Source organism: Fusarium proliferatum (genome assembly GCF_900067095.1).
Source record: "Fusarium proliferatum ET1 genome assembly, contig: FPRO_scaffold004, whole genome shotgun sequence".
Classification (NCBI taxonomy): domain Eukaryota; kingdom Fungi; phylum Ascomycota; class Sordariomycetes; order Hypocreales; family Nectriaceae; genus Fusarium; species Fusarium proliferatum.
In genome coordinates, this window is record NW_022194793.1 from 2,248,878 (window position 1) to 2,275,850 (window position 26,973).

The 26,973-nt window shown below is 48.5% G+C and overlaps 9 protein-coding genes across 9 annotated transcripts; 3 read left to right on the top strand and 6 right to left on the bottom strand.

Annotated features, from left to right (window-relative positions):
* Nucleotides 1-2,470: 2,470 nt before the first annotated feature.
* FPRO_04896 (uncharacterized protein) lies at nt 2,471-5,239 on the top strand (the record flags this gene model as incomplete). The annotated part of the gene is made up of 7 exons (XM_031230456.1): nt 2,471-2,550; nt 2,749-2,883; nt 2,951-3,204; nt 3,262-3,341; nt 3,395-4,017; nt 4,067-4,234; nt 4,291-5,239. 7 exons carry the CDS (start codon nt 2,471-2,473, stop codon nt 5,237-5,239), a joined length of 2,289 nt encoding a protein of 762 aa, XP_031080591.1.
* Nucleotides 5,240-6,183: 944 nt separating this feature from the next.
* On the bottom strand, nt 6,184-7,582 carry FPRO_04897 (uncharacterized protein; the record flags this gene model as incomplete). The annotated part of the gene is made up of 2 exons (XM_031230457.1): nt 6,184-7,412; nt 7,516-7,582. 2 exons carry the CDS (start codon nt 7,580-7,582, stop codon nt 6,184-6,186), a joined length of 1,296 nt encoding a protein of 431 aa, XP_031080592.1.
* Nucleotides 7,583-8,446: 864 nt separating this feature from the next.
* On the bottom strand, nt 8,447-9,481 carry FPRO_04898 (uncharacterized protein; the record flags this gene model as incomplete). The annotated part of the gene is made up of 1 exon (XM_031230458.1): nt 8,447-9,481. One exon carries the CDS (start codon nt 9,479-9,481, stop codon nt 8,447-8,449), a length of 1,035 nt encoding a protein of 344 aa, XP_031080593.1.
* An 852-nt stretch (nt 9,482-10,333) lies between these two features.
* FPRO_04899 (uncharacterized protein) lies at nt 10,334-11,374 on the bottom strand (the record flags this gene model as incomplete). The annotated part of the gene is made up of 4 exons (XM_031230459.1): nt 10,334-10,651; nt 10,703-10,771; nt 10,829-11,306; nt 11,358-11,374. 4 exons carry the CDS (start codon nt 11,372-11,374, stop codon nt 10,334-10,336), a joined length of 882 nt encoding a protein of 293 aa, XP_031080594.1.
* Nucleotides 11,375-11,755: 381 nt separating this feature from the next.
* On the top strand, nt 11,756-12,209 carry FPRO_04900 (putative pre-mRNA splicing factor; the record flags this gene model as incomplete). Its single annotated transcript, XM_031230460.1, has 3 exons — nt 11,756-11,772; nt 11,830-12,103; nt 12,168-12,209. 3 exons carry the CDS (start codon nt 11,756-11,758, stop codon nt 12,207-12,209), a joined length of 333 nt encoding a protein of 110 aa, XP_031080595.1.
* A 274-nt stretch (nt 12,210-12,483) lies between these two features.
* FPRO_04901 (uncharacterized protein) lies at nt 12,484-13,918 on the bottom strand (the record flags this gene model as incomplete). Its single annotated transcript, XM_031230462.1, has 2 exons — nt 12,484-13,381; nt 13,431-13,918. 2 exons carry the CDS (start codon nt 13,916-13,918, stop codon nt 12,484-12,486), a joined length of 1,386 nt encoding a protein of 461 aa, XP_031080596.1.
* A 1,497-nt stretch (nt 13,919-15,415) lies between these two features.
* Nucleotides 15,416-17,061, bottom strand: FPRO_04902 (uncharacterized protein; the record flags this gene model as incomplete). The annotated part of the gene is made up of 2 exons (XM_031230463.1): nt 15,416-16,048; nt 16,102-17,061. The coding sequence occupies 2 exons, from the start codon at nt 17,059-17,061 to the stop codon at nt 15,416-15,418; spliced, it is 1,593 nt and encodes a 530-aa protein (XP_031080597.1).
* A 1,714-nt stretch (nt 17,062-18,775) lies between these two features.
* Nucleotides 18,776-22,981, top strand: FPRO_04903 (putative P-type amino-phospholipid-ATPase; the record flags this gene model as incomplete). The annotated part of the gene is made up of 3 exons (XM_031230464.1): nt 18,776-22,021; nt 22,077-22,744; nt 22,801-22,981. The coding sequence occupies 3 exons, from the start codon at nt 18,776-18,778 to the stop codon at nt 22,979-22,981; spliced, it is 4,095 nt and encodes a 1,364-aa protein (XP_031080598.1).
* Nucleotides 22,982-25,633: 2,652 nt separating this feature from the next.
* On the bottom strand, nt 25,634-26,692 carry FPRO_04904 (uncharacterized protein; the record flags this gene model as incomplete). The annotated part of the gene is made up of 3 exons (XM_031230465.1): nt 25,634-26,144; nt 26,234-26,293; nt 26,478-26,692. The coding sequence occupies 3 exons, from the start codon at nt 26,690-26,692 to the stop codon at nt 25,634-25,636; spliced, it is 786 nt and encodes a 261-aa protein (XP_031080599.1).
* Nucleotides 26,693-26,973: the final 281 nt, after the last annotated feature.

Below are 26,973 nucleotides of genomic sequence, written 5' to 3' on the forward strand. Positions count from 1 at the left end.
TGGTGCTTTCTTCGGAACCGATGGTCTCATATCGCCTAAATCAGTTAGCTTGTTATGTACATAGCAAAAATAATGTTATCCGTTGTACATTGTATACATAAGGAAGAAAGCGCATAGAGCATAGAAATGGATGATGGCGTTGGTCTTGGCCGAGTGGAAGAAAGATCTACACATGACATCTGCACCAGTGAGTTGTGACCAGGAGTTGACAGCCTGCAAGATCTCGCGGATTCGTCACCGTGCTCATCTCATCGAATCAAAAGCTGTCAACCCCGCAAACCCGAGGCATGGTCAGTGGGTGTTTCTGGCTGAGTCCTGGCCTTGAATGTGTTCTTGATAGGCTATAAGCAAATAGCACTCTCCTTGACCGATATGCGCCTGTCTCAGCCAATCTAAAAAAAAAAAGGTAGGGCGTCGCTGATCTGTCGTCTATGTACCTGCGAAACATCAATGGGTCCTTAGGGATCAAGGCTGGCTTGTCGATCAAAGCGGCACAAGCTTTGTCCATTAATGGCAATGCTCTTTTGCTAACGACGAAAAGAGTGAACGTCGTAACGTTTGAACCTGCCACAAATCTTGGTGAATTTACTACTGAGGTATGCTGTTGAAAAATATGCGCAGATCATATATAGATAGCCGCGTTCAACGCTGTCTCTCTCGTTACATCGTAAACATGAGCAAACTACATACCGAGGATTCATCAGAACTAGTCTAACCATACCAAGGTAGTTGCCAATGTAGACTACCTACTGGTACCTAGCCAGTACCATAGCTTTGGTTGAAGAGGTTCTCCATAACTCGACCCATATTTGTTCCATGTGGCATCTTCCCCCAGCTTTACATTGTATAGCAACATTCGCACGGCTTAGGGAACCCTTCGGTTTTGTTCGTAATCTCCCAGCTCCTCTCGCAGCAAGAGGAGAGCATCCTGCGATCTTGATGTACTCATTGCCTACAGTTATTAAGGACTTGTACGGAGTATTGTAGTTCACTTGAATTCGCCCCGTTACGGCGATCCTGCGCCCCGCTCCGCCCCGCCCCGCTGTCGCATGCTTCAAGGCCACAGGCCGCAAGTGTGCCGTACACAGACTGTTTGTCATCTGCACAAGGTGCAAGGACGTGACTCTGCATCGCTTTTCACCTTGCTTTTTCTCGACATAGGCACTAGTTCTTCCCTGTCCGCGTCTCGATAAAGACCCACATACGGAGAGACACATGGGTAAGCTGAGAGACTCCTTTAAAAGTCAGTGTCCGCGACATCCCCTTCTTTCAAGTTAAATATATGTCTTTTGCATACGGATGACACAAAGAGAACCCCAGTAGCTTGATACTCACTTACTGAACTACCAAGCCATATGCTTCATCCCTTTCGCGAAGAGGTTCCTGTCTGTCTGTCGACAATGCCACTCTAACACTACTTCAATGGATCGGGATCGACCACCAACGGCATAATGCACAGCACGGTACCTAAGGAGCTGCCCGAGACCTTTTCGTGCGTACGTGCGTGTGTAAAAGAAAAAGCAAAGTTGATGCCTCTTCACTCACTGTAATCAATTGGCGTTGCGCGCCAACCAGCTTGTCTCGTCAAACTAAGGTATCGTGGAGCTGCAGCGGCATCAGAGCGTCAAGCCAGTGTGACTGTGTGTGTATAGTTTGTTAGCGCTATCTTCCAATATCGGGCTTTGAAGGTCCTTGCTTTAGTCTCAGACGAAGTATATGCCCTTCATCACATGCTATAAAACATGCACCCTATCCTTTCTTCTGGAGTTTGTCGTGCAAGTTACTTAGTTATTGGGCTGATGCCCTTATACCATTGCGTCGCAAACAAAACGTCGAATTATGAGCTCAGGTACTTGGCCTATTCTACTTCTGTCTCTTACCATCGTCTCAGACTCAACGGCGTGGGCAAGCGAATTACATTCTGCGGTTCCGCCAACGACACTAAAATAGACGCTAGCTCCCCGCGTCTTACCTTACTTGAACTCTTCAGTTCCTCTCTTCTGTTTGACCTTGAGCTTCCACCTTATCTGTTCAGCGATTAACATGGCGTTGCTCTAAGAAGTTCCTCTCAGGCGCGTGGTTTCTCGAATTGCAACAAGCGAAAGACACGATAGGCATTTTAACCTAAACTGCCGAAGCTCAGAACAAATCCTCGCTTGCATCCACCAACAGGGTCTTGGATGGAGCCACTAAGTCGCTTTTCAAGCCTCGATCTACCTGTACGTGGGCCATAAAACCACTTCAAGTTCGATCCGCCAATTTGAACCATCAATCCTACCCCCAATTATTACCGACTCCTCGAACTCAGCAAGTCCCTTAACACGATTGCTTCGCCGCACCTCACGGCCTCCCAAGCATTTTGCTGGGATCTACGGGCCTCCCGCCGCTCGAGGTCCCAGGAGCAGGAGTCCATCCGCTCCGCCGCCGCAAACCGGCCCCGCGCCGACTCGCGCAATCCGAAGAACGGGAGATGGACAAGCAACAACAGACTGTGCAGAAGAGCCGGCAGCGCCGCGAAGCCGAGAGAGAACGCAAGCGAGCACTCCGAGCGTACGTCTACTAAACCTTTGATTCACTCCGCTACTGTGCGTCGTCTCTGGCGCAGACAAACCGGAGCATGTGCTTCTACGGCCCTCTCCTTCCCCTCAGGTTCCGGATGTGACCAGCTCTGAATCACTTGCCTCCCGCTTATGTCCCACCGTCATTGACTGTTCTGGTTTCCACATGCTGATTGACCGTGTTCTCTAGCTGCGATGGCTGCCGACGACAGAAGGAGAAATGTGACGGTGGTGTACCATGCCGAAGGTGTACGCGCCTACATCGCCAATGCGAGTTCCTAGGCCCGACTGCCAGAGATGCCGAAGGAGGTGATGGCGCATCGAGGTGAGTCGTAATAGCATCGCCGCATACCATTCCATGTTTTCAAGCTTGCTGACGCATATGAGTTTAGGAATCGGCCCGGTCCAGGCAACGCTGAGCTCCTTCAGCGCGCTTCTTATATGGAGAAGATTATTGCCCATTATGCTGGAAGTGTCTCTCTTGATACGGAATCATTGAAGGCTATGGCTGAGTCCATCGACAACAAGAACTTCGACGCTAATCAACTTAAACGACAAGCTCCAATTATGGATTCTCCAGGCTCTGACTTTCTGGGGGCAGAAGATGAGAACTATACTGTCCAGCCACTGGATAATAACACTACCCGTAAGACCGACTACTGATATTCAACATCCACAAGTAACTAACCAATATCGCTCATAGACTACTCAGGCGAGTTCTCTCACTGGAATTTCTCAATGAGAATCAAACAATGGATTGAACAATGCGTACCAGAGCGCCATGTATGTTGCTCCAGCCTTGTTTTGTAAGAACGAATAACTTAGATCTTTGCTAGGATGCACCAGGCCCCCTCAGTTTCAAAGAGTATTATCGAGCCGAAGAGCTCCAGTCAGCGAATAACACGCAGGCATCACTTTCTGCACTGCCTCCTCGATATGTCGCCGAGTTCCTGGTCCAGGCTTTCTATAAGCATGCCGAGACCAACTACTTCTATGTTGAGCGTGGGTGGCTGGCTGAACAGATCGACCTAATTTACCAAAACCCTGGGGCTTTATCTCGTCGCGAAGTGGGGACGCTCTGCATGATTTGGATCATCTTTGCGATTGGAACTCAGTACGCATATCTCGATTCGATCTCAGGAAGAGATGCCCATGGCAAGTCGAACGATTCAAGCCCTTTCTCCGAGGATACAATAGGTGTTATGTTCTATCAACAAGCCTGCAAGCTCGTTCCTGATGTCATCACTGTTGCATCACTGGAGAGTGTCCAGGCCATTCTTCTCATCGGCATCTATACCCTACCACTTGACGCCTCAGGGCTATCGTACATTTATCTTAACCTCGCGGTAAAGCTCGCGATCCAGAATGGCATGCACAGGAAGTGGCCTGCCGGGGGACTTGATCCTTACGTTCGTGAAACCCGGAACCGTGTATGGTGGACAGCCTATACGACAGAGAAGTATGTTTATTGACAGTATATTTGACTTCCTGGAAACTAACCGCTGCAGACGGGTTGGTATCTACCACGGACGGCCTTTATCTATTCTGAGTAAAGATGTCGATGCAGAGATGCCCACTGATCGGCCGGACATTATGCCATCAAGCCCTACAAATGTTGCGCACATGCTTGCAACGTTGCGGCTGAATCAGGCGCTTGGTAAGATTGCGCATGAGATGTATGCACTTGCACTATTCTGAGCCGTGTTTTCAAGAAGCTAATCGTCATTGGTAGCTCTGTTCTTCGAACCGCACAGAAACATGAGATGAATGAAGGTTTGCAACGGGTCATCGATATGAAGGAGGAGCTTCGAAGGTGGTGGGACGCACTGCCCGAAACCGCGTTCCACGAAGAAGTCAATCCTCAAAACCCTATTACACGTGCAGATACGCACCTCAAACTAGAGTATTGCCTGCTGCGAATGTACGCCGGGCGGCCCTTCATCTTACCTCGTGAAGTCGTGCGCGGTAACGCGAGCACGTCGAGTTCACCCGCTGATTCAAACAACCAAAGACCCAACACACCTCATAAGTCCAATCCTCGGTCGATCCTGGTTGCGGACTGTGTGGAGGCTGCATTGACCATAATCGACACATGCCATCTTCTTCAAAGCACGATTGGTCTTGCACGGGCATCATACACGGAATTCAGTTCTTGCCGTGCTGCTCTCCTGGTCATCATCACACAGTGCCTGCAAAAGAAGACGGATAGGCTACGTGACGCTCTGCGCACTGGTATGGCTATGATCAAGGAGATGTCAGCGGGTGGAGAGTCGGCCCGTTCTGAAGCATCCCTGATCGAAGTTTTTGAACGTGCTATCTCGCGACTTGATGCTACAGCTGATTCCTCCGGCCGAGAAACTGACTACTCGCGGTTCAAGAAATGGGAATTGCTTTGGAAGAATGACGTGCCTCTTCAGGACTTCAGGCAAGAAGAATCACCCGAGACTTCCTTGCCGCTACCTCAAAATCCAAATGCATTTTGGAGAGGAAGCACAGGTACGACTGCTCGAGCTGGTATGCCAACGATGCAGGCTCCGAGCCCTTTTGTGGGAATGGATGCCAACTTTCCCTCGGTACCCCAGGTCATGGATGAATTTTCTACGCTCTTTGGATACGGGTTCGGTCCTAGTCCTGACAGTATGGCCGGCACAGCTAACGGAGGCATGTGGATGGGCCCATGAAATTCCACGCATGCCTCTTTCAAGTGGATTACTCCACGTTCTTGAAGGAGAATGAAGGATATATCACAAGTCGTTCGGGCATGTTTCCATTGCTGTAGCTGTACGGCTGAGATGCTGGGAAAGCATACCATCGGAGTATCAGACTTGCCCAGCCCACGTACTCATTGTCAGCATAGCTCTGCTACGGGACAATACTCTATGGAGGGCCGGATAACAACAAGACTGCTGGTTTGAGGTACAGCATAACTCCCGGTGTTTGCTCGCATTATCAAAGCAATCTTGGCTCTGTTGTAAATTATGAAACATAAGGCCATTGCCTCACTCTTCGGGCACCATGACGTCATCAGCTGTCTTCGGTTCTGCCCTGCCAAGTCGGTTTCAACAGAACGGATATTGCAATAGCAAACACGCGGGCTGGAACGCCACTGCTTGGAAAGTATGAGGAAACACAAATCGTATTTTTCTTTCTTTCTTGATTAACCAATACCACTGGTTTTAATCTAAAACTTGTTATATTTCTCAAATTGCCTTGAGTACTTACAAGCAATTGCCACGAGAGGTCTTTGACCAATAACCTCAAACTCAACGGTGGTGAACGACAGTTTGTACTGGCGCAAGCCAGAAAGAAGGAGATCAACCTGGTGAGAAGCAAGTGCACACTTTCGCATACCAAAAATGAATACTCTAGTTATTCGCACCGATACCATTGCGCATCCTTCAAATCCGACAACCTACCTCTATACCAAATGCACTCAAAGCCTAATGACTAGAAGGGGGGAAAAAGCAGGAGATGTTTATGGCGACAAGGCAAGCATCATCATAGATTAGGCTGATAAATAAACTACTGTTACAAATTCCGTACCCGTACACGAAACCGCCATGGTAATATGCATCTTTTCACTGTTGGCTCTTAACCAGCCCATTTATACAAGGAAATGAGTGCTCTAGGCACGCTGTGTCTGTCGCTTCTGAGATCTGCGCATCTCCTTCTCTCTCTCCTTCTCGAGGTATCGCTTTTGCGCCTTTGCATCAAGACCCTTGAGCTCAGCATCACGCTTAGCCTTGCGGGCCTTTTCCTTCTCAAGAAGGAGTTCCTCTTGGCGTTGGCTCTCAGCGGTCTTCTTAAGCTCACTGATGGCATGCTCACGGGTGCTGCGGACTTTCTTGGAAACCTCAGGGCGGAAATGGGCAACCTTGACAAGAACATCGGGAAGCTGGAGAAAGTGAGAGAAGAGAGGCAGAAGATTGTCATAATTGCCATTGGAAGGGAGGGCGTACTTCAGGAAGAGTCGCTTGCGGGGAGTCGTCTCCTCAAGGGTAGCAGGCTTATCGACAGGCTGATCGGAGATAATTAGGTACTCGAACAGGTCACCAGCGGCTTGCACAGCGGCAATGAGCTCAGGAGTAAGGAGCGTGTCAGTGATCTCGGCGCTCTCGCTCATGACAGTGAGCCAAGCGGGAAGCTTAGGGTTATCCTTGGTGAAGGTGAGAGACACATCATATCGGTCGTCGCGGACGCGACGCATGACGTCTTTGTGCACAACACCCCAAACAAAACCATCGTAGGTGCTCTTAGCATCCTTGGCGCGGATTTCAGAAGCACCAGGGGCAGAGGGGACTGTAAGACTCTCCTTGCCATCAAAAGGGTAGGTCAGAACCTCGACGGCATCCTTAGGCGCATCAACAGTCTCGACGAAAAAGCTTGCGACATGCTCGAAGCCGTTGACAATAGGGTTGAACTTCTTGGTCAGAGTGAGCTTGAAGTCGGTGAAAGCCGTGTTCTGTCGACCAGTAGCGTACGTTGCAAACTCAAAGAGGGACTTCTCCTTGATGAGTGTATCGGAATTGACATCTTCATTATCCAAGGTGGGTACACCACCGAAGCCGACAAGAGCATACTCCTTCTGGAGAACGGGGGCGTGAGCGCGAATCCAAGCCTTGGCCCTGGAGCGATTGCGACGAGCGCCAATCATATGAAGGAGGAAGATAAAACTTGAGATGAGGAGAATGATGCCCTCAAGCCTGAACTCGGACAGGGAGTGACGCTCGTGGACATTGTACCACTTGGTGTATGGAACAGCCGTAGCGGCAGCGGCAGCAGCACTTCCAGCTGTCGCATCCTGTGTAGCGGCCTCAGGAGCTGGATTGGGAGCCTCGGCGAAGTCTGCGAAGTCTAGACGAGGATGCCGCGTGTCAGTCATGATATTCAATTCCACTCTTTGCGCGTCGCAATATTGCGCAATTGTCAAATACTTAAAGTATTTGGTGATACTAACCGGAATCTGGACTCGCAGGCTCGGGGGCCTTTGCACCTCCAAAGGCGTTCTTCAAGAAAGATGCCATTTCGAGTCTTGGGCAAGGGGATTAAGAGGTCGTGGCGGAGGAGGGGAAGAAGCGAAGAGAGCAAGAGGCCACGGCGTAAGGAGGCAAAGAAATAGGCGATGTGGGCGATGCGGAGAGCTTACCTTCCAATAGCTTGGCAAGGTGGAGACGAACCCAACTGATGGCATCTTGAGGCTAAGCTGTAAAGGGCATCTGAACTCAATTGTTGATTACCTAGCTTCTTCATGAGTTTCCTTACTAACATGGATATATCACCAGAGCTGTACATACTTGGATCAAGACAAAGAGGAATGCTTTGACCGTTATAATCCCGGTATGGACTACAATGTGTGCCCAGTTGATTGAAGTCCCAGTAGCAGGAAAGTTGGCATGCACCATGCAAATTAATGCTAGCTATACATTGACACTTGGAGGGATTCAAATCGTGGATTGCGAAATTCATGGTATTTTATTATCAAATTAGGTTATCGGCCTCACTATGTTTGCGTTTTCATAGATAGTTCTTGGTGGTGTAATACCTTGCTTCTATTCTTCTGGATTCCAATGAAGCCCACACAGCAAGCAAATAACTTTTCAAAAAGCTTCTGGGTCTCTAAAATTTGAACCGACAGACTTAAACTCCTTTGTAAACTTATAGCACGTCCTTTAATGAGGCTACCACGAGTTGGACGTCGTATTTTGTGACAGTAGATATTTGCATTGTTACAGATATAGAGAAGCAAGGAAAATTATGAAATGAATTTCCAGTGCCTAGGTTTGGATACATAAGAATGGCGTATACTCATTGTTCAGAAAGTCGGTCAGTGCGTGCGCATAAGATCTATTGAGATCATGTAAAACAGAGGCTGGATATCTGATCTCTGCTCACAGAGATGCCTTTGCCTTCAAAGCGCCATCCAACACCCCATCAAGCCATTTCGTGATATGCTGGTTCACAGCCTCAGAAGCCTGCCATAACGCCCAGTGAGACGCTTTGACCTCCTCTCGAGTTAAGTTGGCAAAGGCTGAGTCCATTCCCTTGGACATAGACGGCGGGAGAGCCGAATCGTCAGTTGCAGTGATAAACAAAGCTGGCATCTCGAACTTGTGGCCACCCTTCTTGGCCACCTCTGCATCGTCGCGGTGGTTGAGCTCCTGCATGCGGTAATAGTTTAGAGGGCCACGCAGCTCAGGGGGTGCTTTCGAGGCATATTCTTTGGCATAGTAGTCCAGCTCCTCCTTACTGACAAGTGGCGAGGGGCCGAGTTCCGGTAGCTTATCGAAGTAGATACCGTCCTTGGCAGAGAACCCAAGATCACCACCGGGTGTGCGGCCGCCATACAGGGCATTCAAGAACTGCCGGATCTTTTCCTCTCCTTGGAGACGCGATTGAACCTCGGGGCCCTTGAACTGTAGCTGGTAGCTAAAGTTGAGCAGATGGCCACTCTGAATGATAGCTTCGAGGGGGACAAAGGTCTCTCTGGGCTGCATGTAGGGTGTGCAGACACTGAAGACACTCTTGATCAATTGAGGATACCAGCAGGCGGCCTTCCACACAATAGCACCACCCCAATCGTGTCCACCAAGAATGATCTGTCCATCCTCTCCGACGTACTTCCGAGCCAACTCGTTAATGTCGGCTGAAAGGCTCTTGTATGTGTACTCCTCAAGCGACTCTGGAGCATCAGTACCGCCATATCCCACCATGTCTGGGACAATGACCCTGAATCCTAGGGACATAAGGTAGGGAACCTGATAGCGCCAGCCAAATCCAAGATCTGGAAAGCCATGGATGAGAACTATTGTCTCCAGCGGGGTACCCTCAGGCTCTCCAACAATGTACTTGTAGTTTTTACCCCGAATCTGGGCAGTCTCGGTCTTGACCCGAGAGTCGTTTGGCGCAAGCTTATCAGGAGTCATACTGAATAACTTGCCGTCCCGTGTTCTTTGTGCGTTCTGTTAAGATTGTTAATGGTTGTAAAGCTCGAGGTTTAAATGAAGTTGCTTGCCCGTGTGGGGGAGCCAGTTGGTGTTGAATTACATCATGCTGGAATACAGTACTCACTTTCGCGTTGTGAATGACTCGTAAGTCCCTTGCCCAACTTGATTCTTACGAATAAAGTACCAGTCACCTGCAACGACCGAGATCGCAAATGTATAATAAGTTCTGTTAACTCGAGACTGCACGGCGCAAAACCACTCTATATAGCACAAGTTTGATCCTGGCCAGCTATGATGGATGTGCTGTAGGGTGGAGTCCGAGTAAACCGAGGCATGAACGGGAGGACTTCCTAATTTAGGATAATTGGACTGCGAATCGCGGCTAAGAGGTACATATCCAGATATCTTCCCACTGTTGCTATTGCGTTACACCAACCAACGAAGCATACGTTCGTCCTCGGCATGTTACATAACGCAGTGTAGGTCAATGGTGGATTGACGGTGGAGGCGCTGAAGCGGTCTGTCCGAGTCCGAGTCCGAGGTCGAGTAGGTAGACAACAAGATAACAAAATAATAGGTAAGAAGACAACCCCGATCCAACTTCCATAGGGTATCAAATTGTATTAATAGTAAAGCAATCGGGCTTAATAATAAAGATCCAACAGAAAGCGCCTTCCTTCATGAACATGAGATCTCTACATTCTCTCGTGAATCCGAACATAGGTAAGTTGTGCAGAATAACCTAATAAGATTTCCTCCTCCAGGTCAACAAGTCAAAACAAGACAGAAGTCTGTGCACTGCGTCCAAATGAACCACTCCAGTGACAATGATCAGTAAATCACCATATCTTCGTCGGCTTCCTCCAATACATCTGCCGACTCATCGTGGTGATGGTCATGATCAGACGCCTGAATCGACTTCTCTTGGCCATGTGGCGACTTTTCGGGCCCATTCTTGTCTTTGGAGTCGTGATCCAAGTCCTCCCTTAACGACGCTGTTGTCTCTATCGGTTGTCTTCCTCCTTTCGCCTGTCGCCCTTTTCTTGCGTTCAAACTTTCAACTTCGCGCTCTATTGTGAGCTTGGTTTGCCGGACCTGATCGTCTATTGTATCTTCTTGTTCTGCAGTGAGCTTCCAAGGGAGATAGTACTGGATATGTTAATATCAATTTCGAAGCGATAGATGTTTGCGTCAACATACGATATGCGGCCTTGATTTTGTGCGTAGGTACGAAGCCATCGCAAGCATTTTGGTATGCTTGCTATGCATCTATGCAATCTTGTCAACCAAACAGTGCAGCAATTAGCAACCCGGCGGTCAACTTACAACCTCCTCATCGAACGTTAGTTGTTCGCCTCTCCGAATCTCAGTGAGTCGCAGTCTCTTCTCCTCACGCAGCCTATCTTCCTCAATGTTCTGCTTTTGTAACCGGTCTTGTTGTCTGCGTTCTATCTCCAAACGGCGTTTCTGCTGCACACTGCCACTTGTCTGGCTCAGAGTGCTGAGAAGACCCCCGAATAACCGCTTCCCGCGTCTCTTCTCTTCTTGTGTCGCGTTCTTACGGCGATCTATGTCGACGTCTGGAGAGTCTCCATATGAATTGTGGCGGTTTGGAGATGAGTTCCTCTTCCGTGGTTCGCTTGGTGCTTCGCGAAAATATTCGTCATGTTTCGTTCGTTTTGGGGAGAGTTCGCTGGCGTTTATTGAAGCCTTTCTTTTCATGGAGTTCTCGTTCGGTGCATACTGAGACAGTCTATCGTTATGTTGCACGTGGTCTGCTTTGGTATCATCCAAGGGACGGAGTCTAGAGTAAGGTTAGTAAGGTACAGAGAAGAGCAATTCGGGTTAAAAGCACTCATTTCTGGATTCCATCTTTGATCATAGTTATAAAAGCCTAGCTATTCGCGCATAGTTAGACATAGAATCAGCCTATTCAACTGTACCAGACAGGATGGAAAAGAAACGTAGGCTGAAGCTTGGTGATGTCCCTTGTCAAGGCTGAGAAAGGTGGGGAATGTGATGTCGTGGGAAGTTGCAAGAGCTACAGTCCCCCACCGTTTTGATTGGCTAGCAGCTCTTTCGCCCCTCGAAGCTGTCAGAAACGCTTTCACAAGGCTGAGAAATCTCCAATCTTGAACTTTACAACATTACGCCGGAACTTTGCGCCCTTCTCTTTTCCTCAACATATCACTAATTTTGACCGCGCGTCTCACAACAAAAGCTCATACATTGTTTTCCCGCCTCATCACAGCCATGTCTCGCCATCATCCGTAAGTATCCATTGGTTCTGTCTTTTTATGATAGCAGTTCAACTAACTGTCATGCAGCGATCTTGTCATGTGTCGCAAACAGGCCGGTATTGCCATCGGTCGTCTCTGTGATAAGTGTGATGGTAAATGCCCAGTTTGCGACTCCTACGTTCGCCCCACGACGCTCGTGCGCATTTGTGACGAATGTAGCTTCGGCAACTACCAGAATAAATGCGTTGTGTGCGGTGGTGAGGGCATCTCGGACGCGTTCTACTGTTTTGAATGTACTCGCCTTGAAAAGGATCGCGACGGATGTCCTAAGATCATAAACCTTGGCAGTTCGAGAACAGATGTGAGTAGTCCCTGGACGATTGTAGCCTTGCTTAGCAGCAGGGTGCTGACAATACTCTTCCCAGTTATTCTACCAAAAGAAAACGAATCGTACAACGCAATACTAGCCGAGTTGTGGCCTGGGCTGGCCGTACATTATGGTGTTTGGTTGATTCATGGTTATCTTAGATCTGTCATCACAGGTGTTTAGGCGTAAAAGGGAATATGAAAACGCGTTTTTCTTCCTGAGCTACCTAGTAATTACAATTGACTAGCATGTTCCTTATTCAAATTTGCCAGAACTCGCCCCTGAGAATACACTACGGTCGAAAAGAAAGGTTCTACCCAGAGACTCCTCGTGACACATGAGATACTAATAAATAATACAATGAAACGAATTGATTAAATGTAACTGACCTTCACCCCCATTCCAGCTGTGCCCTTGACCTTAGACCAAAAGACCGCAAGCATTCTCTTCACTCTCTCCCGAATGTTGGTGTTACTCAACATGAGAATCAAACCCATAACAAATGCCAGAAATTTTAATAGGAACATCGGGTTCGAGTTTAGCGAGGAGCCCAAATGTTCGATAATAGTCCGCAGTTGTGTGATAACCATGGAAGCGCGTGATGTAAGAGTTGGAGCCTGCGAGACTGCTTTGCCATTTGCCTTGGGTCCTGCTTGATTCGTCCCTCGGGGCCTTGACTGCCTCGACGACGAAGATGATGGAGCTCTGGCCTTCCGAGGTCGAGTTGACCCGGTATGGCTAGCCGTATCGTCAATCCCGTAATCAACCTCGCTCCCTTCGCGCTTCAGACGCTCCTCTTCTATCCGCTTTCTTTCCTTCTCTTCATTCTCGGCGCGCAGTCTCTTCGCCTCCTCAATTTCTCTCTTCAGCTCATTCTCTTGTCGTTGGCGCTCCTCATTCTCAAGTCTTTCCTGTTCTTGCTGTTCATCGTGGAGGCTTTGTAATGCCTGCAGGAAGGCTTCACGGCGCTCTTCGTCTAGGACTGAGCTGACGCTGATGAATTCACGAGCATAATCCCATTCGTTGTTGCGCAAGAGGACATGGAGAGTGTATAACTCCAGAATTTTGACACGAGCATTTAGATCTCTAGGCGTGTTGGCACCACTCGCCCCCTTCGCAGGAGACCGATATCGATTCGACATGGGCGAGCTCGTTGATTCAGCGAGCCGCCCGGCGACATCAAGATTTGGTGTGTTGGAGGCGGCCAGATAAGCCTCGAGTTTGTGCTGGTTAAGCTTCTGATCACGGGCATGTGCCAACAATATTGTCGCGCTGCTTGAGTCAGTCCATGTCTCAATTCGGCGCATTCCAAACGACTTACAGATTAATGACTACGTCGGAGTCAACATCGCCCTCCACTCCATGGTAGCCATTTGTGACTACCTCATCCCATATTTCTCCTTCGCGAACTTTGGTACACAAGGCTCTCCATTCTTGGTTTCCAAACGCATCCTTGCCCTCCTCGGGTTCTAACTCAACAATACCATTGAGGATAGTAAGATACAGGCTCCAGACCTTAATGCGAGTCGTTCTTGATGCTCGAGCAACTGGCGCAGGCTCGCCGTCGTCAACATGTTCGGGTGGAGTAATCAACGGGAGTAGTGTCGTCAGAGCTTCAGGCAAACGACGCGTGAGGAATAAAGTAGAGGCCTGTCGATAGGTCTTCGAAATTTGGGAAGGATGCCGTGAGGATGTAGAAGAAGCTAGAGAGGATATAGATGTCGATAGGAGGCTGTTTGACAGGCCAGAAGGTCCAGTTGACGATGACATCGCGGTCGGACTGTAAGCAGCGTGGTTGTTAAAAGACATGCTGACAGTTGTTTGAGAGCAATGGGATCAGAATCGCTAGCACGGAAGCTGCCGGGGCTTAAGATCGTCTTCACATAAAAGGCGGCAATGGTCTTTTGGAGGTGGCAGAGAGTTGAAGTTCGGATCGTATAGAGGACAAGCGGTATGTGACGGAAACGGAGCTGGGTGGAAGACTGGGCGACAGAAGGAGAAACAGGGCAAATGTATTGAATCACCCCAGATTCATGATTCAATTGAGCATCGTCGGAATAACAAGAGAGGTACGGGGACTCAGGAACGCAGGCAAAAGGCCAATTTCGGGACTCACGCGTCAGGGCCGAATTCAGTCAAGAAGGCCGTGACATGTGGTTTGTAGGGGCAACATAACAATTGGGAAGCTGGGAAAGCTGATCAGCCAACCAGGTCAACGGTAGAAAAACAATCCAGTAATTTTAGCCTCGGTACGGGTACCTACTTCATGACTTCCAGGTGGGGGCAAGACTCCATTTTCAGCGCATCCCCCAGTTCCGAACAAGAGGAGCCGACAACGGCGGCTGAAGCACGGCCGAGGTTGACAGCTCAAACATTGGACCTTTAATACATAAAGTACCTAGTATGCAAATTACCTATTCAGGTACCGATGACAAGACTTCCTTGCCTGCCTGGATACAACAACGGCATATTGTATTGATTTTCTCAATAACTTAGTGAACCCATGAAATATGATCATTGATTCTGATGCAGCTCAAGAGTCATTCGCTCCGAACTTTCTGAAGGGCTAAGCTCGGCATCTACTCCGCTTGTTGTATGTTGTTGTCTAATAAACGGGTGTCTTCATTCCCCGCTGATCCAATGACCTACCATAGTACGGAGAGGTATGCCTTATTAAGGAACAGGAAAACTTTAGACCTTGATAGATGATATCAAAACAAAAGCGCCCTAAACCTATGACAACTTACCCAAGTCTTTTTGTCACTTACCTAGGATCGAGGTCCAATGTTTTCTTGCCTCTCCTGGGTACCTAGGCTCGGTTAGGATACAGAGTACCAGCATATAGTACAATTCTTATGTTCAGTAAGTCTCTCACGTGATCGGCATTTTGGATTCCCCAGCACCACCGTGCGCTCATGCTACAATATTATCTGGAACAGCTGCAACCTTCCTAAAGTTTAATAAAACTAATAAAATGTAAATAAATAAGATCATACGAGGAAGAGCATCTCACGTGGTTAATCATGTATGTACTCTCTTAAGAATGTATCTTTATCTTAATGAATCTTTACCATATTCCAGCAAGATCAGGTGTCCTAGGCAATCCAGTGGAAGATTAGCAAAAACATTAGCTTGGTGGGCTTTCGATGTGAAGAAAAAGACGCCCTGTAAATAGATGTTGTTTACATAAAAAGGTCATTGGTATTATGAACTCCACCCCAAATCAATCACCAGAACACCGCCCATTCTATCGTCCAATCTATCCCACACATGGCACCCCCAACTCATTGCCTTCGAGTTGACCTCCTAGCTGGTGCGCTCTCTTGCTCCGATAATGCTGTCTTCTCTTTCAATCAGTGACTCATCAACACCATTCAGTTGTTCCTGGCGAACCCACCCCGCCTCAACTGCAAAGCATACCACGTCTGCAGCACAGCTGAAGCAGGGCAACTCATCTCCAGCATCTGGATCCAGGTAATTCCACATCTCTCGTGTCTCTTTCTTGAATCTTGCAAGCCCTTTCTTATCACCCTTGAAGTGGCTTATCAAGTATTCGTAGAGGTATGCCAGCCAAAGCACATTCGAGTATGGAGCATATGCGTCCCATGAGAGTTGTCCGTCAATACCCTCAGCGTAGGGCGTATCGTGAGCTTCTGGGGGGAGACATGTACGGTCAGCACGGAGAAAGAATGACCTCATTCGGCGATAAACTTTGCATTGTGCTGCATGAGTACTGGTAAACAGGCTGAGGTCTCTTTCGAGATCAAAGGCCACAGGTTTCGCATTTCCAATGGAAAGATCTTCACCACGAGACAGGCCGTAGTCTAAAATCGTAATATCCAGGCCTGAAAAGCCAAAAAAGCCCGCTGAAGGAGGACCCATGTCTCGAGGTGGCTTGACTTGCCGGATACATAAGTTACCCTCGTGAAGATCACGATGCTACTCAAAGTTAGTGGGATTACTCAAGTTATGCGCCTTGCAGGATGAATTACCTCAAACATCACAAGGTCCTCAGCTCTCGCCAGAGCAATAGCCTCCAAGAGAAATATATCCCATAGTTGGCTCTCGCTCGTCAATTTCCAGTCTTCTAGCGACGTTCCAGCATCTCCCAGCTCAACAACTAAGAAACGAGTATCGTCCAGATATCGACTCGGTGAAGGATAAAACTGTGCTCGGTCCGGGTCTTGTCGTTTCATCTTCTTTTGAAACGACTGATGTGTCTCGAGAAGCTGACGTGTTGTTTTACCCTGAACAACGTATCGCTCCTTATATACAACGAAACCGGGAATATCTGCCAGCCATTCTGAGATTTGCAACTCGCCCTGTACATCCTCTTCAGGGTGAGGCTCTTCATCGACCAAGCCGGAGCGAATTTGAGCTTTGGTCTGTGGCTTTATGGGCGACGGCAGCCGAATAACCTTTATTATGCTTGTGCCACGCTCGTTGGTAACACGATATACCTCGGCGTAGGATGCTTCAGCAATCTTGTCAATTCTATCTTCTGGTGGACAGACATCCTCCCACGTGAGGGTTCTGAGCTGTGTTTGCTGCGCGGCGGCCTCTGAGGCTATCTGAGCCTCTAATAATCTCGAAAAATCGACAGAGTCATCCTCATCATGTGGTGCGCCTAAGATTGGCTTTTTAGCCTCGGGAGTGTCTCTGTTCTCCGAGACTTTGAGGGTTGTGTCCCTCTTGATGTTGATAGCCTCGCTTATCTTCTCCGGAACAGGCTCAATGGTCTTTTTCGGCAATTTGGCCTTCGGCTTGGTAGCTGATTTCTCATCGAGATGAATTGACGAGACTTTGTTTGTTATAAGAGAGATAGAGTCCTTTGTCCCGTTTGGTTCTTGTTGGGGCCGTACTGGGCTTTGCGGTAGCTCGGCGAATAAACGTTCAGCTTTTGACCGTTTTGCTGGTTTTCCATATTTCTTAACCGTAGTACTCCGCGTCATTTCGATGTTCAAACCAAAAACAAAAAAAAAGTATTATTAAGGTGTTTATTTAGATCCGCAGGTAGTCTGCATGTAATCGAGGACCACGATATAAACATCTTCAACCAGAAAGAATGGTTGGTGGGACAACGGGCCCACTCATAGGTGTTGTACCAGTGGCGGAACAGTCAGTTCTCCTGCTGGAGCTACCGAAGTCTAAAGGTCAGTACTAAGATACCTTGTGTCTCTCTAGAAATTCGCTCTGGTACAATGGCTCTGCATCAAATATCTCCAGTGGGTATAAAATAAACGAATGAGATGGGGCCATGCAAGAACACATAGATATAAGTACATAGAGACGATCGGTAGCTAGCACCCAGCCTCACATTGAAACGAACGAGCAACCGTGGGCCTGGGAGAAAGTGGGGCATTATATTATACACTTACCGGATCCGTCGAGGTGACGACGTAAAGGGGCTTGGTAAATGTGTTTCTCTGTGAATGCATTGGTATCCTGGCATGAAACGATGGCTGGAGAATGTACTGTCCAGCAGAATGTTCTATGTGAATATACAGAAGATGGATGCTCTGTTAGTCCGAAATACCTACGCAGTCTCCTACGCAACTGCGGACCCGGCATGTGGGCGGCATATTGATGGATGGATCGTGGCTCGTTTCTTGCCTGTTGGTGCTGACAGCATACCTAGCCATGAATAGAAACAATACGACAAATTAGAGCTCATAAGCGGACGTGGAGTAGCACTTGCGAAGAGGCGTTTGCTAGCCGAAGGACCCTTCCGCGCCAAAGACAGAATGCGAGAAGTAACTGTCTGTGGGCATGAACAAGTATCCATTAAACGCGTTGAATCGCTAGCAAGTCGAATTGATACTACGGAGAGTTGCTGATCTTAGGTTTCTTATCATACTGGCAGGGTTCTCTTATGGCAGAGTCCTAAGTATGCCCCTGAGTGTCCTTTCTTTAGCACTGTGAGCCTCCACTAAATTCAACTGGATCTGACAGCGCCAGCCCAAGTTGGAGCTCTCAATAGTAACCCGCTTTGTCATATTTCAAAATCCTTCTTTTCACCAAGTCTCTACCTAACACCTTTCCTAATCACTACATACCTACCTTTAGAAGACAAAAAGAAGGAGGATCCATTGGCTTTTATTGACTCGCCGCATCTGCTTCAGCTAAGGTAGGCAGCGTCTCTAAACCAGACACTTCAAAGACCTTTGACAGGAGTCGATTTGGCCAATCAAAGACTGAAAGCTGGCCACAGCCCATTCTTTTGAGCCTCGTCCAACGTCCCGCCGCACGGTCTCCAATCAAGTCGTCTAATAGAGAGCCTGCGCATGGTAAAAGGAGGCTGTGCATATGCAATCCGGTCACCACGGCACTCAAACAAACCCCAGCCATAGAAGGATCGGATTCACAGACACTCATCCTACGGAGGACGGGGCAAGCTTACAGTGATTACTTTACCTGACCACTTGACCATTCGATTGGAGTTGACGAGTTGACGACACGACACCGTCTACTGCCATTGTCTTGGCTGTCAGCTTGTCGCTTGGCACCCTCCCACGCCGCTCGACCTCATCGCATCGTCGACATCAAATAATAATTGAGTTTTGCTTGCTCGATCGAACCGTTCATCGCGCAACATCATTTCATTAAATCCGCATGCTGGCAGCCGCCTTTGCTAGTCGATAGTCTAGCCTTCAACTGTCCGCCGCCATGGCTGGGCGACCGCCTGGAGGAGGTTTCGATACCGGACACACGAATAATCGCGACGATCTATTACTCGACCTCGACAATGACCAACCTATTTACAATGGCGGACAGCGCTCCAATCTCAACGATGACGACCTGATGCGCTTTCACGAACAAAATCAAGACCCCCCGCCAGGTCGTACCTCTGTGTCCTATGACGACTTCGTCGGTGCTCGAGACGCGAATCAAGCTTCGACCGCACAACCTGCCGGCGGGTTGGGTGTACCGCCCAGATCTGGTCCAGGTTCGAATCCCTACCTTACGAGACAGTATAGCCAAACTTCCGAACTCGGCAATTACCAACGCTACGCTGATGATTTCGATGATTATCCCGTCGAAGGCGACTCGTACTATCATCAAGATGGAGGGGCAAGAGTTGACGAGACTACCCCGGGCCTTGGTAGGAACAACGCGCGGAATCGAAACAGCGTCTTGGGCCTTGGTGGAGGTTTTATTGGTAAAGTCAAGAATAGGTTAGGCCTCGGTCAGGGATATTCAGAGATGGATCTGCCTCTGACAGAACCCGGCCATGAACGAGGAGATTCCGTTGGAGGGAACTCTCATCAGCCACCGCAGCAGGCTCAGAAGGGCAGGTTTGATATGGGCAACTTCAAGTTTGGATTTGGCCGATCGAAGCCGGATCCATCAACCCTTGGTCCTCGACTCATATACCTTAATAATCCGCCAGCCAATGCCGCCAACAAGTATGTCGATAACCATATCTCGACTGCGAAATACAACGTCGCAACATTCCTACCGAAATTTCTGTACGAACAATTCTCAAAGTTTGCCAACATCTTCTTCTTGTTTACTGCCGCGCTTCAGCAGATCCCCAATTTGTCACCAACGAATCCCTACACAACTATTGCACCTCTCATAGTGGTGCTTATTATATCTGCTGTCAAGGAATTGGTTGAAGACTACCGCAGAAAGCAAGCCGATAATGCTCTCAATACTTCCAAAGCGCGGGTCCTACGAGGTTCAACTTTCCAGGAAACGAAGTGGATCAATGTGGCCGTCGGAGACATAATACGAGTGGAATCGGAAGAACCTTTCCCTTCTGATCTAGTTCTTTTGGCTAGTTCTGAGCCCGAAGGTCTCTGCTATATCGAAACAGCAAACCTTGATGGCGAAACAAACCTCAAGATCAAACAAGGGCTGCCAGAAACTTCCTCAATGGTTTCACCCAATGAGCTTAGCAGGCTGGGAGGACGTATCAAGTCGGAGCAGCCCAATAGTAGTCTTTACACGTATGAGGCAACTTTGACAATGCAGACTGGAGGGGGAGAAAAGGAATTTGCTCTTAATCCAGAGCAACTCCTTCTCAGAGGTGCTACTTTGCGAAACACGCCTTGGGTTCACGGTGTTGTAGTGTTTACTGGCCACGAAACGAAACTCATGCGAAATGCTACTGCTGCTCCTATTAAGCGTACCAAGGTGGAGAGGAAACTCAACATGCTTGTCCTCTTATTGGTAGGTATCTTACTGGTTTTGAGTATTGTGTGTACTGTTGGAGATTTGATACAGCGAAAGGTCGAAGGCGATGCTCTCTCCTACCTCTTTCTGGATCCCACCAACACTGCTGGTCAAATCACTCAAACATTTCTCAAGGACATGGTCACATACTGGGTTCTGTTTTCGGCACTGGTTCCCATTTCTCTCTTCGTCACCGTGGAGCTGGTGAAATATTGGCACGGAATCCTAATCAACGATGATCTCGACATGTACTACGATAAAAACGATACACCTGCTACTTGCCGAACGTCAAGCTTGGTCGAGGAACTGGGCATGGTTGAATACGTATTCTCAGACAAGACTGGAACCCTCACCTGTAATCAGATGGAGTTCAAACAGTGTTCGATTGCCGGAATTCAATACTCGGAAGATGTGCCAGAGGATCGTCGCCCAACTATGGTAGACGGCGTTGAGGTCGGTCTTTTCGATTACAAGGCGCTCAAATCTAATCTCGCCAATGGACACGAGACTGCCCCTGCCATCGATCACTTCTTGTCCCTGCTCGCAACTTGCCATACTGTCATTCCGGAGATGGATGAGAAAGGAGGTATCAAGTACCAAGCTGCTTCTCCTGATGAAGGCGCTTTGGTCGCCGGTGCCCTGGATCTCGGGTTCAAGTTCACTGCTCGAAAGCCAAAGTCGGTCATCATCGATGCCAACGGCCGCGAACTTGAATATGAACTTCTTGCTGTTTGCGAATTTAACTCAACTCGAAAGCGAATGTCAACTATTTACCGATGCCCGGATGGAAAGATTCGATGCTATTGTAAGGGTGCCGATACCGTTATTCTCGAACGACTCAATGATCAAAATCCGCATGTGGAAGTTACACTCCGACATCTTGAGGAGTACGCCTCTGAAGGTCTACGAACGCTATGCTTGGCTATGCGAGAAATTCCCGAGAATGAGTTCCAGGAATGGTACAAGATTTACGATACTGCCCAGATGACTGTTGGCGGCAACCGCGCTGAGGAAGTGGACAAGGCCTCGGAGATTATCGAGAAAGACTTCTTTTTACTCGGCGCAACTGCCATCGAGGATCGCCTTCAAGATGGCGTTCCAGAGACAATCCACACATTACAACAGGCCAATATTAAAGTTTGGGTTTTAACTGGAGATCGTCAAGAAACCGCCATTAACATCGGGATGAGTTGCAAGCTACTCAGCGAAGATATGATGCTTCTGATCGTCAACGAGGAAACGGCAGTTGCTACACGAGACAATATCCAAAAGAAGATGGATGCCATCAGGACGCAGGGCGATGGCACAATCGAAACAGAAACATTGGCTTTGATCATTGATGGAAAGTCTTTGACTTTCGCTCTCGAAAAGGATTTGGAAAAACTGTTCCTTGACTTAGCCATTATGTGCAAGGCCGTCATTTGCTGCCGTGTGTCTCCTCTTCAAAAGGCCCTTGTTGTAAAGCTGGTCAAGAAGTATCAAAAGGAGTCCATTCTTCTCGCTATTGGCGATGGAGCAAATGATGTCTCCATGATTCAGGCTGCACATATTGGCATTGGTATCAGTGGTGAAGAAGGTCTTCAGGCCGCACGAAGTGCGGATGTTGCTATCGCTCAATTCCGCTTTCTCCGGAAGTTATTGCTGGTTCATGGTGCATGGAGTTATCAGCGTGTCACGAAGACGATTTTGTTCTCATTCTACAAGAACATCGCGTTATATATGACCCAATTCTGGGTAAGTATGACACGAAGCCCCAAGTATGTAAAACCATGGCTAATCCTGGTGGCAGTACACATTCCAAAACGTATTTTCTGGTCAGGTTATCTACGAGTCATGGACACTATCCTTCTACAACGTTTTTTACACCGTTCTGCCCCCTCTGGCGCTCGGTATTCTGGATCAGTTCATCTCAGCTCGCTTGCTGGATCGATACCCCCAGCTTTACATGATGGGCCAACAGAACTATTTCTTCCGATTTAAAGTTTTCACACAGTGGATAGGCAACGCTATCTACCATTCTATTGTGCTGTACATTTGGGCGCAGCTCTTCTGGTATGGTGACCTTATCCAAGGAGATGGCAAGATTGCTGGTCATTGGGTATGGGGTACGGCGCTCTACGGCGCCACTCTCCTCACCGTCCTAGGTAAGGCTGCTCTAGTCACCAACAACTGGACAAAGTACCATGTCCTCGCCATACCTGGAAGCATGGCCATTTGGTACGTGCTTACGGCCGTCTATGGCATCGTAGCGCCTATGGCAGGCGTGTCCATGGAGTACTTCGGTACCATACCAAGGATCTACGAAAGCCCTGTGTTTTGGCTTCAAACGGTCTGCCTCGCCATTCTGTGCCTCTTGCGTGACTTTGTCTGGAAGTATGTGAAGCGTATGTACCGACCACAAACATACCATCATATCCAGGAAATCCAGAAGTACAATATTCAGGACTATCGACCCAGGTCAGTTGATTCCTCGCCACACCATGGAACTCCCGGGACTAACTAACGTACCTCAGAATGGAGCAGTTTCAGAAAGCAATTCGGAAAGTGCGACAAGTGCAACGTATGCGTAAACAACGCGGATATGCCTTCTCGCAAGCAGACGAGAGTCAAACACGTGTGCTCCAAGCATACGATACCACGAAGCATCGTGGACGATATGGTGAAATGGCCAGCTCAAGGCCAGCGGGCAGGTGACCGGCGGGGGAAGAAGGGGAGATGGACCATGAGCAGGTTTATTGAGAATGCCTGTGTGGTTTGCGTGACGAATACAAAATATTGGAGGGTTTACTCAGGAGTTGGATTGCCATTTATTTCAAAGCACCGGGTGGTTGTTCTGCTCAATCACCTTTTTCTGTACTATCCAATTATCGATGCTGAGAGCTGCGCGTCGTTGGCTCGATGAATTGAAAGTCGCATGATGTGTATGCTTTTGGACATCTCGGAGAGGTGCCCAGACACCTTTCTTAGAACAAGCGAGAACGAGGATACGAAAAGGGATCTAGGCTGTAAGGAAGGAGAGCGGCATGTTAAATTATGCGTTAGACATGAGAGGTACTATTCATTGCGTTACCTCCTTCGTGGAGGCCAGAGATGACTATGTTTTGGTCACATACCATCACCGTAACCAGCCACACCATCTTCCAACTGTGAATATTATTATGAGCAAAAGGATTTCTCCAATTTTTACTTCGAGTCCATCACCTCGACTTTGTGAAACTCACATTCTCAACATGCAGGGTCAAACTGTATTTCGTAACGAGCACTTCACATATATATCATTCATTTCATGGCACCTAGGAACGAACATGTTACTGTACGGAATCATGTGTCTGAGAGCATGACACATCGACGTCTATATAGGTGCATATGACCAGGCGTCCTTATTTGATCAGCAATGATGACTAGACCCCCTGATCCGCAGAAGGGTATATATCAACATTTATTGTTCGCCTTTTCTAATACAAAGATGTACATAATCCACACTCGGCAAGCTGGAGTTGTCCAAGGTACATAGTAGTTAAGTGACATCCAAGTGTGATGCTTTGCAAGAGTGAACCTTGAACAGGTGGCAGATGTAGGCCATGTCACAAAAGAATGCAATAGGATCTGAGACACGACTGTCCTTTGGCAGTGATTTACAACTAAGGTGTTACGTACCTGGACTTGATGCGCTGTCAAAAAGTTTCCCATAAGGATGGTAGAGTGATCGACTAGTTTGGGCGATTGAGGCCAATGAGGATGACGAAATCGGAAGTGACTTTGATGTACAAGAGTGCTGGTATAGGAGTAGTTTTATAGCAGATACCATGTAGAGATGAGCGTCACGAGGCGCTCGGTTGATTGTATGAATGTTGGAGCAAGTGCTAGACCTCGAGTTTTGGTGCGCATAACGCACCTTCTGCGCCCGTGCCCGTGCCCGCGCCCGCGCCATCCATCACAAGAACTGTTCCATGTTACGCAGAAGCTTGACAAATTCCATCGTCGGGGCTGGGGGGCCTGGCTGATTGCATTGGCATTAGTGTTGACATGGCGTGGGGTGGAGAATGAAAATCCGGGGATCAAAGCGTGGAGAAAGACAGGGGAAACTGGAGGAGACTTTCATGGTTTGAGGGGTCGCCAAGACTAATCTAGTTACAGGAAATGTCAAGGTCAAGGTCATGGAGCAACGAGGAAACAATGAGTGAAGTAACGGTACTTCATTGAGTCATTAGACTTATTCGTTGTTCTATATTAGATGTTCTCCGTATGTGTATGTAAATGCCAGAAGAAGAAAATGTAGACCCCACGGCTGCTGACCCTCCGTTGCTGACTACCTATAGGCAGATATGAATGTGATGTGGTTTTATGCATACTTATACTCAAGCATCCTTCGCTGAGTCCACAAGAAAGCCTGCCAAGAATAGAAAATGTTTAAATTGTACAATTGCACAGGCAGCCGCTCGCCAAATACCGTAGCTCATGCTAATAATTTCGTAGCGATGCCGTGTGATGATGTCGTCTCATGCCTTGTTTGCCTTGCCTTGCCGTGCCAAAGCGTGAACCCACCCGCATGGTAAATGAAATCAATATACAGATAAGAAGAGAAAAAGCAAGAAGCCCAGCCTAGCCCAAGCAGTCGCTGTCTAACATCTAACTTGTCGCAGAAACTTGGGCGTTGACCCATGCTCTGCTTCAAATTAAGACTGATGAGCTATCTGTCTGCGGAGAAGTGTGTCCAGAACAGGTCGGTGAAGTAACGGCTTGCCGAGTGTGTAAAATGACTAACAGCCCCATACAGGGTCTAATAGCAAAAATTATATGAGGATATAAAAATGGAAAACTAACATGGTAAACTCCGTCCCACTCTGAGATTGATAAATGCTGGAGATGCAAAAGAGAGAAACTTTTGAGCGCCAGGAAGACGGTCGGTAGGCACCGTCCCCGAATATGCAATGTGAAAAAAGAAACAATAAATCTCGACAACAAAAACGTACCGACCCATGTACTGCGTGCTGTACTCTGTTCGGTACCGAGTACGAAATGAGGGCCAGGAACTTGTTTTCTGAAGGCCCAACTCGCTCAACTTTCAGCCCCTGTTGCAGGGGCCGCTGAATGCCCCCTGTGAGCTTGATGCCAACCCCGCAAAGCCAGACTTTTGCAGTCCTATTTGGGTAGGCGAAACTCGCCGGGGTTCATGACTGAAGCTCCGACCGTGAAGTGAGACATCACCCGTCCAGCAGAACACTCACCATTTAGCTTCGCTTGTGCTACCAGCCCTTCCAAGCTGTTCTTGAGTTCCACAATGTACTGATGTTTGTACAGACTCGTAGGACAGTAGGCGTCCATGGCTAGAGCTGAGCGCACCAATCATCTACTGACCATGGGTGTCACCAGCTCAATGCTTCTGGGCCGAGAGTAGGTGCTGGGATGGCGAGAAGGGAGTGGCCGATCCATGCCGCCTGAAGTTGCCTCGTAGTTGTATCCACTACCTCCAGCGCCGTAGTGACCCCCGTCATATGTCGATGACAGATATGGGGCAGAAGGCCGGCTGTACGAGCTATATGGGCTGGTTGCTGCACTGCGGCTAAAGGGCCACAGGTTATTGGAGCTGCCTACAGGCGACGGAGGGCTCGGAGGCCGGACATTGAGAGAACGGAGAGCTGAAATGGCCGAAGTGTGTTGGAGTTTCGGTGCTCCGGTTCCCGGAGTGGCTGGTGGAGAACTCAAAATCATGGAGCTGGGCCGTGAAGGAGATGCTCGAGGGATGATGTCTTTGGGCTCCGAGTTTCCCGCAGAATGAAATGGATAGTTTGAGGACGCGTAATGACGGACCGAAGAGCTGGGCTGTGACGATGCGGTCTGATCAACTCTGCGGCAGCTGCAGTGTATTATTAGCATCATTCTGGACCACTATGGCTCAAGCAGGCAGGCAGGGCAAGGTCCGCCACTCATGTAAATAGAACTTACTTGTCGGAGCAGTAAAGAAACATGTCGTCATGGGGGATGAATTGCTTTTCGCACGTCATACTAACAACCATGTCAGCAAAACTATCACTCGTCCATATGAATTGGTGAGGCGCCATGGTTGAAATGGTAGTTTTTGTTGTATAATTTCTGGACATGAGAGCGCTGCCAGTGGCCCAGAAGCAAAGAAGCCTCATGATGCTCATGGAAAGCACTTAGAAACACTATGGGGTAACGTGAGACCTACCAAAATTGTGGGAAACTCTCCCTTTCATCTTCCCAAGACTCTGTCCATTGCCGTTCACGTTCGCGCTGACTGCGGCCGAGTTTTTGTGGTGTGTGCCTTCGTGTCATGACGGGCCTCTTGTACTTCGCAGGATCGGTTGCGGTAACTGCTTTTCGCACGTCGGTCGCAGAGGAATTGGGCAGACCGTGGCCCGACTTTTTCCGGCTGTGATGCATCGCGTATAATTGAACAAACAAAATATGAAGGGATAAGGATGGAGAACTTTGATTGAGAAAAAAAACAACCCTCAAAAGATCCTGAGAGAAGGGGGGCCAGGTGATATGATATGAGTACAGCACCAGTATAGCCTTCACCGTATGTACTTGGTACCACTGTAAATCAGTGGAGAGTGCAGATATTTAGGGCAGTTGGGGTTGCTCCGGTCAGGTTGAGAAACGCCCTTTCAGTGTGGTTCGACTGCCCGGGGGTCTTATCGAGGCACTAAGCTCCAAAGATC